The sequence below is a fragment of the Lutra lutra genome, chromosome 12 (genome assembly GCF_902655055.1).
Source record: "Lutra lutra chromosome 12, mLutLut1.2, whole genome shotgun sequence".
In the NCBI taxonomy this organism is placed as follows: domain Eukaryota; kingdom Metazoa; phylum Chordata; class Mammalia; order Carnivora; family Mustelidae; genus Lutra; species Lutra lutra.
In genome coordinates, this window is record NC_062289.1 from 85692425 (window position 1) to 85703739 (window position 11315).

General features: G+C 42.0%; 1 protein-coding gene across 1 annotated transcript; it reads right to left on the bottom strand.

Moving 5' to 3' along the window:
* Positions 1–250: 250 nt before the first annotated feature.
* On the bottom strand, positions 251–11315 carry ARPC3 (actin related protein 2/3 complex subunit 3). The gene is made up of 7 exons (XM_047697544.1): positions 11159–11315; positions 7421–7520; positions 4849–4925; positions 2778–2846; positions 1516–1642; positions 1058–1152; positions 251–580 (listed from the first exon to the last, which is right to left on the bottom strand). The coding sequence occupies exons 1-7, from the start codon at positions 11162–11164 to the stop codon at positions 518–520; spliced, it is 537 nt and encodes a 178-aa protein (XP_047553500.1). The 5' UTR covers positions 11165–11315; the 3' UTR covers positions 251–517.

An 11315-nucleotide genomic window follows, 5' to 3' on the forward strand; every position in this document is an offset into this window, starting at 1 on the left:
TGGCTGCCACTGAATTGTATGTATATACGTATGTATATATGTATTGAAGTAGGCTCCACTCCCAGCATGGAGCCCAATGTGGGGCTTGAACTCATGATGCTGAGATCAAGACTTGAGTTGAGATCAAGAGTCAGACACTTAACTGACTGAGCCACAAAGGCACCTCTGAATTGTACACTTTAAAAGGGTGAATAGTATCTCAAAAAAATTTTAAGTGAATGTCAAAGATGAGCAATAAAGTTTTTTGACATGGAATGTTAGAAATTTCTTTATTCTTACTTAATTTTTATTAAGCACCAGCTTAATACTACAGAAAGTTCAAATCACCCTTCAACAACCCATTCTTCCCTCCCCCACCCAAATTCTTGATAAAGAGCTCTTCGAGTGAAGAAACTTCTCTTCACTTGGCTGTCTTCTCTCTTCTGTATAAAATTTTATCAAATAAAGGCAAAGAACTGTGTACATCTTGCTGTAAAATGCTGCTCATGACTGTGGAAAGTGTCTGCCCAGGCTCTTTTCACTGTCCAGGTCCTGAAAGACTCTTGTTCATGAACTGTCTCTTCACAAAGCAAGTCCACCACTAACAGGAGGGGATAAAACAGAATGAACAGTGGTGGTCAAATCACAGTGCAAGTTCAAGGTAAGGTCAGAATAGAAATTTATGTAATAACAACATTTAATCTTGGCCTATCATCCCTTATGTTATAAACGTCTTGAAAACACATGTAAAAACACATGTCTTTCTGACTCACAAGTCAGTCAAAATTATGAGGACAAAAAAATGTTAATATGTTCAAGATATCTCACACAAAAAATCTGCCCTATGGATTTACAATGCCTTAACGTAAGAACATACAACCAAAAATGTTTATTATATGCGATTCATTACGCAGTGTGACTCACTGAATCTCTACCATGTACTAAGCACATACTCAGAGTTAACACTGCAATGCAGAAACTCAAAGTATTCTGGCCATGGAAAGCCTCAGTTTGTTTAATAGTAGCTACATGATAAAAGATTATTTATCAACTAAATAGATAAAAGCGAGGGTCTTACCTTGCTAGGTTTATCATTCTGAGGGTCAAAAACTTTCTCACAAAGTCTCAGTCCAGTCTCTTGTCTCAACTGCTGTAAGTAGGCCCTCATCACCTCTACAATAAGGAGCGAGCAGAACAATAAAGAACATCCTGAGAATGCCTCCCTCCTGGGCTGGTCACTGGTCTGCACAATGACGCTGGCAATACATTTCTACACATTCAAACAGGATTAAGAAATAGAAATGACAGTCCCAATGGCTTTATAACTATTTTGGTTCAAAAGATTCTCTATGGGTTACACTTGTTGCCAAGAATCTTTTGTGAGAGTGACTCATACAATCATATCCGTGCTAAGGAGTCCGCTCTTGACCTATACATCAATCAAGAAAAGGACAGTGGCGGGGCTGGGGGGCGGCTAAAAAATCAAATGAAGGGAATCTTGTGCCATAGAGAGGGAGGTAGAAACCCTGTTCTTACCGTCTTCCTGTTTGTTTGCCGGTTTGGCATAAATCGCATTAAGTGGAAAACCAGGCTCTCCAGGAATGGGAAAATTAGTGATTCCCAGCGTATACATTTCCTTTTCACCTTGGCTTTTGGAATTGCACTAAAAAAAAAAATTATACACATATACATACTTTAGAGAGAAAAAGATAGTAACGTCCAATTTGTAATTTTTTAAGTCTAAGTAGATATATCTGAGATTACTACTGTATTTGGGTGCCCTTCTGAAATCCAGGGAAGCCTGTGGACTCCTCAGAATAATGTTTTATTTATTTATTATTTATTTATTTAAAAGATTTTATTCATTTATTTGTCAGAGAGAGAGAGCAAGCACAAGCAGGGGGAGCAGCTGGCAGAGGGAGAAGCAGGGTTCCTGACGAGTAACGAGCCTGATGCAGGACTTGATCCCAGGACCCTGGGATCATGACCTGAGCCAAAGGCAGATGTTTAACTGACTGAGCCACCCAGATGCCCCCAGAATAATGTTTTAAATGAATGAAAAGAAACAAAATTACAAAAGAAATCAATTATAGTCAAACACAATAATTACAATATTAAAAAGCCAAATTTATGACACACTCATACATGTGCTTCTTTATTAATGCACTAAATGACAAGATCCAGGCCATGGGCCTAATAACTAATATCTGAAATGAGTGAAAATGAAATTTCAAAATATCCTCAACTCTAAATGTAATATGAAAATGCTGTAGGGGCAGGGAGCCTACTTCTCCCTCTCCCACTCCCCCTACTTGTGCTTGCTCTCTGTCAAATAAAAAAATAAAATTAAATTTAAAAAAAAAGGAAAATGCAGTGACTTCTACTGGAGAAAAGTAGGTATAGCTGATTCTACTGTGGGTTGTTGCCTACATTAATAATTAAATGCTAAATCTCAGTTACAAGTTTAGTGAAAAGAAAGACATAATCTTTTTCCTACTCAAGCTCATGAATCCTTGAATTATATCCTAGGCTCAGAGTTCTTAAATTGGGGTTGAGAAAGATTTCTTTCTTGGGAAGATACATGCAAAGCCTTAAAACACCAGCCCCTTATGTTCTAATTAGTCAACTAAACTACAAGTTTAGAACCCACATTCAGATTTTCCTCTTATGTCCATGCTCTAAGGGGGAGGAAGTATGATCTACTTGCCCTTAAACTCTCAACGAGTCCAGATAGCTAGGAGGGTGAACATGTATTAGTACTGTGTTTTTCTGGTAGACAATCATCCAAGTTTAATTACCTTTTGCAGTTTCTTTAGACACTCGGAAATGTAGAGAGTTATATATATCAAGGTTCTATCAGCTTCATTCTGCAGGGAATGGAGAGGAACAAAAGTTAAAAAAGAGTCCTGATCAAAACGTTACCTATCACGTGCAAAAAATGAATTTGGGCTTTGTCTTTTGAGGATCAACCGAAAACTGTGCAAGTGTAGTTTCTATAGCGTCAACAGCTCCCATTCACCAAAGGCAGTCTTCCCAAGCCACCTTTCTGTCTGCTCCGGGGGAGGGAGCCACCTCCTGCAAACTGCAGGAGCTGTGGAGCTGCCCTGCCTCTGGGTGGCAGGGAGCTGTGCCGACAGCCCCTCCCTCAGGGAGGAAGGAGAGTTTAACACTGCCTGGAAAGCCTGAGGTGCACCATATGGCTGGCTAATTTTTAAAACCCTTTCACTTTGGGATCTCTGTCGTGAATAAAAGCATTCCTGACTCTAGAGGAGGAAGCAGATACTTCCTGTGTATCTTGTTCCTGAAGAGCTCCAAGAGCCCACCTCTAGATCTAACCAAAATGAAAATGTGAAGACTAGGTGTTGAGCAAAAGTGGCACATACTTCGGGTCAGATTTTACAGTTAAAAAAGAACCCAAACTATACCTGCCCCTATTTTTAAGAGCATAGGACATTCAGGAGATAATGATATGTGGTGGAATTACATTTATTTACACCTACTACAAACATCACACTTAGACCAAGCAATAAATACAAAAAACCACTGTGAATATCATAGGATGTTTAGACTACAACTTGTAGCCCGAAAGCCTACAAAAAAGATTTCACACCCTGTTTGATTCCAAAAGGTCAAAGTTTGGCAAGCAGAGGTTGAAGTTCCATATTCTAAAATATTATCAATGGGCGCCTGGGTGGCTCAGTGGGTTAAGCTGCTGCCTTCGGCTCGGGTCATGATCTCAGGGTCCTGGGATCGAGTCCCGCATCGGGCTCTCTGCTCAGCAGGGAGCCTGCTTCCCTCTCTCTCTCTCTCTCTGCCTGCCTCTCTGTCTACTTGTGATCTCTCTCTGTCAAATAAATAAATGGAATCTTTAAAAAAAAAAAAAAAAAAAAAGAAAAGTTGTTGACATTCCTGTAACTTGCTCATAGGAAGAACTCAGAAAAGTTCTTTTTTTTCCATTTCCCCCTCTCCTTTTCTGCCACCCTGCTTCTAAACTTCCTTTTGACCTCATTCCTTGAAAGAAGAGCAGAAAGGAAGAAAGGGTAGTTGAGGGAAGGGTCAGGATCACTGAACTTTTCTTTATTTCTCCATCTCAGGTCCAGGACACAAAAGTATATAAAAATAACAGCTACAATGTGGAATTTTTTAGTTCTGGACTGCCACACAGTAGGTGCTTCGTTAATGTTGAATGAATAAAAACATCTAGATCATGGGTTGGCAAACTTCCTCTAGGGAAGAACAGACATTAAATATTTTAGGTTTTGTGGACACAATAGTCTTTGTCACAACTATTCAATCCAGCTGCTGTGGCGTGAAAGCAGCCGTAGATAATATATTAAAAAATGAATGTGGCTGTGTTCCAATAAAACTTTATTTAGAAAAAGAGACGGTGGGCCAGATTTGGCCCTCAGGTTATAGTTTGCTGACCCATGGTATAGACTGTGGAAGAAAAATGAGAAACTAATACTGATACAGAGTCTAATATTAAGTGCTATTCTGGGTGTGTGTGTGTGTGTGTTTTTCCCCCCTATTCTGGTTTTTTTTTTTTTTTTTAAAAGATTTTTATTATTTATTTATTTGACAGAGAGAAATCACAAGTAGGCAGAGAGGCAGGCAGAGAGAGAGGAGGAAGCAGGCTCCCTGCTGAGCAGAAAGCCCGATGTGGGGCTCGAACCCAGGACCTGGGATCATGACCTGAGCCGAAGGCAGCGGCTTAACCCACTGAGCCACCCAGGCGCCCCTCTATTCTGGGTTTTTAAGGTCATACAAACTCACTTAATTTTATTTACTCCTCAGAACAACCCTGATTGCCAGGGAGGTTATTATCCCCATCAGAAAACTAAATTAAATATTAAAAGCTCTGTATTTTACCTTAATCTCATAGTTTTTGAAGAAGACATTGGCCTTGAAGTAATAGATGGCTTCATCCACAATATCTGTATCTTTTGCTAAACAGGACGTAAGGGGAAGAAGGCAGAGAACATTAGCTAAGCGTAAAAATAACACTTGACAAAGCTGTAGAGAAAAAACCCCAGCTCAATGTTCACAAGTCTTGGAGTTGAGTGAAATAAAACAAAGCCATTGAAACATAAGGTCTTTAGAAACAATTTCTAGAAAAAATAAGCCCATGGTTTATTCTGGTAGCTTTACTGTTTTTATAAAAAGTATACTCATTAGAAACAAATTAATCAGTACAGAAAAATATTTTATTGTCACCCTAAATCTCACTACCTAGAAATAACTACTATTAACATTTGGTGAACATCATTCCAGACATCTCTCAATGCATTTATAAAAATAGAGTGAGACAGACTAACTTTGATAAACTGTTATTTAAAAATAAGAAGTATTCAATGTAATTTTATATGAATTAACATACTGCAGTTTCAGGGGAAAAAAAGTCTCAATTGTCATTTAGGAACACACCGGGTTCACACATACGTCTTTCTTTTTATGAAAACTGTGACTTAAAATATACTTGTACAAGCTGTTCTAGGTGGCTAGAGACTGAGAAAAGCCAGAAATACTGTTGCGACAGAGACAGATCTCATTATACAATTTCTTGGGCAGTTTTGTGTTTTCCTTTTCTTATTTTAAAAAGGTCAAAATCCCAGGGTCTTGATATCCGGCAGGCGGTTGCAGCAAGGCAGAGACAGGTTTTTTTTTTCCCCCTCCAGAGAGTTATTTATATTTCTAGTCCATGACTGCTAACCCTCTCATACAGCAGAAACACAAAGTAATCCTGGAGGTTTAGTATTCTGATTCAGCTGTCTTTAACCCTGCTCGTTCCCCTGCTAAAGAATTTCAACAGAATTCTAACTCTAGACTCCTGTTCTTGCAATTTTCTTATCTGAAAAAGGACACTTCCTCAGAGGACTCAGTGTGTACAAAACCAGCTGGTTCTTCTAAACGTAACCATGTGAGGGTGGGGGGTGGGCTACAAGATTTGGAACCTAGAAGGGTGCTTGGCACACAAAGGTGTTAAAAAGGTGTCTGATGAATGTAAATGAATTAATGTTAACAGTTATTCAGCTCACAGCACAGGCTTGTACTCCTTCATGATTGCAGTTCTGTTCTAATCCCACGCCCTAGGGATTCATTCCCTGTCTACAGAAACCATTAAGATCTGGTTTCCTGGGGTCCTGTTCTCCTTCAAGGGCCCATGAATTGTTGCAGAGGTGGTAATTAGATCTACCCCATCCTTGGTCAGTTGCACCTTCTGATATGCTACACGGTATTCTGTACAGATCTAAAAGAGTTCTTCTCAAGGAATCCGGACCAATATTGATTTTTTATTCTTTCTTTGCACTATAATTCTTTTCGATTATTATTTTTCTTTTTGGTCTTTTTTTTTTTCCCCATCTGTTCCTTTTCCTTCACTTCAGAATCAAGTAAGAACCGTGGTGACGCACCAGATTTATTTAGTTTACTGAGCTTTCGACTGATGTTGAGAACAAAACTAAAAAGTCAAATAGTCTGGCAGAGGAATGAAGATGGGGTCAATACAAAATTGGCAATGAAAACCATGGTCCTGAAAACCTTGAATGGAACTCAGTGCAGATGCTTTCCTGGGTGCAGGGAAACCATGTCTAATATAATACAAATTACACTGTTGGCAGAACATTTAAGAATGTGTCAGAAGAATCTAAAAAGAACGGGGCTTTCTAAAGCGTCAGAAATGGTTCGAGAAAAGAGAAAGTACCAAAAAAGAAAGCAAAGATATAAAATTGAAAAAAGCAAGAGAAAGAATGTGTAATGTTATATAGGACACTTAAGATTTAAGATCGAGGTACTGTGAAAATGAAGATCCTGAAAAATGAATAAAGGAAGTAGGTATAGATGGGGGAAGGTGTTAAAATTTTTTTTTTCCCCTCCAGCTTTATGACAGAATAAGGATGGGGACATGGTGCTCTACAGAAGTAGCAGCATTAAGCACTTTGTAAGAACTGAGAGTGATGATAGAACAGTGTTGAGAATTAAGCACATCTCCTCTTCCCTCTCAACAAAATACCCAGGAGATCTCAGGAGCAATAATATACTTTCTTGCTAGATACAACATATACTCATGCTCTTGAAAAGTCTAGAATGTGTATCTACCAAGCAAACAGAAAATACAAGAGCAGTCGGAGACAGAGGACTGAGCTAAGAATTTGCCTGATTTGATAATGTCAGAGAGTTGTTGGATGTTTCCTACGAAAATCTGAAAATAGGGACGCCTGGGTGGCTCAGCTGGTTGGACGACTGCCTTCGGCTCAGGTCATGATCCCAGAGTCCCGGGATCGAGTCCCGCATCGGGCTCCCAGCTCCATGGGGAGTCTGCTTCTCCCTCTGACCTTCTCGCTCATGCTCTCTCTGTCTCTCTCTCAAATAAATAAATAAAATCTTAAAAAAAAAAAAAAAAGAAAAGAAAATCTGAAAATAATGGAAAGAAGTTTTAACTTACTCTCTCTAGGGGCGGGTCCTTTGAACTGACTTCTGATAGGCAACAGTGCCATGTTTCCAATGAGTTTGGTGTCCGGATCCATGAGAGATGAGTGGTAAGCCTGTAATGGCGAGCCAAGTAAGAATACGGAGACAAAGAGAACAAATGTTAGTGGGGCAGACAAGTAACATTTCTCCAAAGGAAATATGAGGAACCCACCCAAGATTAACTAGGAGAGGAGGAAAAAAGGATGATAGCAGCGATATGCTGGAGCTGGCTCTTACTGGCTCATGAAAATTAAATGGTAAATTTTGAGTAATTTTTAAATTTTTATTTATTTATTTTTAAAGATTTTATTTATTTGAGAGCAAGAGTGAGAGATTACAAGCAGTGGGGAGCAGCAGGGGGAGAGGGAGAAGTAGGCTCCTTACCAAGCAGGGAGCCCAATGTGGGGCTCAAGCCCAGGACCCTGAGATCATGACTGGAGCTGAAGGCAGACGCCTAACTGACTGAGCCACCCAGGCACCTCTAGAACAATTTTTTTTTTTAAAGATTTTATTTATTTGAGTGTGAGAGCATGAGAGGGAAGAGGGCAAGAGGGAAAAGCAGACTCTCTGCTGAAGAGGGAGCCCAAAGCGGGACTCGATCCCAGGACTCCAGGATCATGACCAGAAGCTGAAGGCAGTCACTTAGCCAATTGAGCCACCCAGGTGCCCTTGAGCAATTTTTAGAATATTTTTATTTATTTAAGTAACCTCTACACCCCACGCGGGGCTCAAACTCAATAGCCCTGAGATCAAGAGTTGCATGTTCTTCCACCTGAGCCTGGCAGGTGCCCCAAATTTTGAGGAATTTTGACAAATTTTGAGGCAAGCTGGTTGTTAAATGCAACCATTACTAAAAATTAAATTATATAAACTTGCAACTAAGTAGATTATATTAAAAACATGGTAATAAATACCCAAAATCCATTATCTCATTTTATTTTTATTTATTTTTTTTTTAAAGATTTTATTTTTATTTATTTGACAGAGAGATCACAAGCGGGCAGAGAGGCAGGCAGAGAGAGAGGAGGAAGCAGGCTCCCCGCTGAGCAGAGAGCCCGACGTGGGGCTCGATCCCAGGACCCTGAGATCATGACCTGAGCCGAAGGCAGCGACTTAACCCACTGAGCCACCCAGGCGCCCCCCCCCCTTTTTTTAAAGATTTTATTTTTAAATGATGTACCAAAGCTAAGGCAATTTTTTTTTTTTTTTTTTTTGACAGATCACAAGTGGGCAGAGAGGCAGGCAGAGAGAGACAGGAGGAGGAGGCAGGCTCCCTGCTGAGCAGAGAGCCCGATGTGGGACTCGATCCCAGGACCCTGAGATCATGACCTGAGCTGAAGGCAGAGGCTTTAACCACTGAGCCACCCAGGCGCCCCCCATTATCTCCTATTTTAAAAAATTACTTCATATCATTTATGATCTTAAGGTTACTTATCACTTTTGTATCTTTGTGCCAAAAATACTATGTAGGGGTGTGCTACTGTGCATCTTCCAATTTCATGTTCAGTGACATCACATTGGTAACTGGTGGGAGTTATTTATGCTACAAAAATAAGCAGACACCATATTCATCAGGGGTATACCGCCCCCCCCAAGCTATTGTTACGCCAGAACCCAAGCACTAGATTTTCAGTTTTGCCACTTCCTGGCTGTGTTTGACCAAGACATCACTTTTCTTCTCTTAGCCTGTTTCCAATTTTATAAAATGAAGAGGTATCTATTGCTCTTAGTGGGTAGGTGTGAGTTAAAGGGGCAGGGGAAATCACATTTATGAGAGCAATTTGTATGTGGATTCCTAGTTCTGCTTTTTATAAGATGTCTGGCTTTTAGTAACACATGAAGCATATCTGTGCTTCTTTCATATATTCATATACATATATATATTCACATACTCATTCACCCACCAAACAATTAGCAAGCACCTTCTCTGTGCAAGGCATGGTGATAGAATGGTATGCAAGACCAGTATGATCACTGCCCTTGAAGAACCTTCAAGCTAATGGAAGAGGCAGGTATTAAACAAGAAATCACAGGGAAGTCCAGGAATGAGTCCAGAACTTTTTTAAAATCTAGCTTAAAATCTGGCTTTACTTACCACGAGTTACTGAAACCTTGGGTAAGTTACTATACTTCCCTGAGCCTCAACTTCCTCCTCTGCAAAATGGGAACAATAAGTATCTACTTCACAGGGTCACTGTGAGGATTAAATGGGATAATTCACATGCAGTGTGTATACAGCTCAGGGCCTGTCTGGCAGACAGCAGGAACTGAACGGTACCGACAGGATTCATCAAGTAAGCATCTCTATCTAGGGCTTGGTCCTTTTGGTCACAGGAATGCTTCATCTAAAGCAGCCTCCGCCTGCCCCTTCGCCAGCTGTCTTGATATCCATCTATTTCCTCCATCGCATTTGCCACTATCTGAAACTATCTTCTGGGAGCCTGGGTGGTTCAGACTCTTGATTTCAGCTCAGGTCATGATCCCAGGGTCCTGGGATGGAGGGAGTCCGGCATCATGCTCCTTGCTCAGCGGGGAGCCTCCTTCTCTCTCCACCTCTGCCTGCCACTCTGCTTGCTTGTGCTCTCTCTCTCTCTGACAAATAAATAAATAAATCTTAAAAAACAAACAAACAAACCTCTTTCTTTCTTTTTTTTTTTTTTAAAGATTTTATTCATTTATTTGACAGAGAGAGATCACAAACAGGCAGAGAGAGAGGAGGAAGCAGGCTCCCTGCTGAGCAGAGAGCCCGATGCGGGGCTCGATCCCAGGACCCTGAGATCATGACCTGAGCCGAAGGCAGCGGCTTAACCCACTGAGCCACCCAGGCGCCCCAACAAACCTCTTTCTTTATTTACATTTACATGTTTGTCTCCCGGTTAGAAGGTAAGCTCCTTGAGTATAGGGATGTGTTGGCCTTATTCATTGCTGTAACAGTACTTGGCATGCAGCAGGCGCTCAGTAATGTTTTTTGTGTGTGAGTAATCACGTTATTGAACCTCTTTTCCTCATCTGCAAAATGGAGACCATGATGGCGATAACGACAGCCACCAGACTGGCTGTCAGAAATGAAGGACAACCAGACCACCACCAATTTTACTCCTACCCTGAGGCACACGAAAACAGAAACACCTGGAAACCAGGAGCGGACCCTGCGTCTGCTCTGACGGCCCTACACCCGGCAGCTAAGGGTAGCCACCACTGCCGGGGCGACAAAGGAGTCCGGGAAGTGGGGTATGACAGTGAAAAGCAGCGGGAGGGACCCGCCCCCTAGGGCTGAAGAGGAAGTGGGCCTGCCAGAGGGAGAAAAAGAAGTCGGACCCTACCTAGACTTGAGAAATGAAAAATAAAAAGCACAGCCCTTCGCTTCTCGGCTTTACTGAATCTTTAGGGATCCCGCCGGAGTCGGGGAGTACAGAAAGAGCAAGAGAAGGGGTCGGCACTGGAGCGAAGGGGGCGAGAGGGGCCGAGACAGCCTCCTCTGCACATTCAGGGTCTCTGGCCCACTCTGCTGCGGCCCCGTCCCCCCTGCCCTACACCTCCCCCCGCCAACTCATTCCTACAGCGACCGGCCCCCTTTTGTCGCTTCTTCCCCACTCAAGCCCCGCTTTTTCTTTGCCCTCCTCGGCCCGCTTCTCTCAGCTCATGCACGATTTCTCGCCGCTCTCCCCCCAAGCTCTCGCCATCTTCCCACACCGCGAACTGTTTCCCCTACCGGCATCTTGAAGGCGCCCGGGTTTCAAGCTAGACGAGGAGGATGGGGTTCGAGCTCGGCGCTTCCGGTTCGGCGGCCCGGGCGGGGTAAGCGGAAGTTAGCCGGAAGGGGAGGGTGAGGGGAGGACGCTGCACTTCCGGTCTTGCTGTCCCGCCGC

What these genes read in the sequence shown, in the direction of transcription:
- ARPC3 (XM_047697544.1), bottom strand. An exon ending in AGGACCCGCCCCTAGAGAGA is followed by an intron (nt 4,926 to 7,420) that starts GTAAGTTAAAAC and finishes CGTCCTGTTTAG; the next exon opens with CAAAAGATACAGATATTGTG. An exon ending in AGAATGATAAACCTAGCAAG is followed by an intron (nt 581 to 1,057) that starts GTAAGACCCTCG and finishes CCCTCCTGTTAG; the next exon opens with TGGTGGACTTGCTTTGTGAA.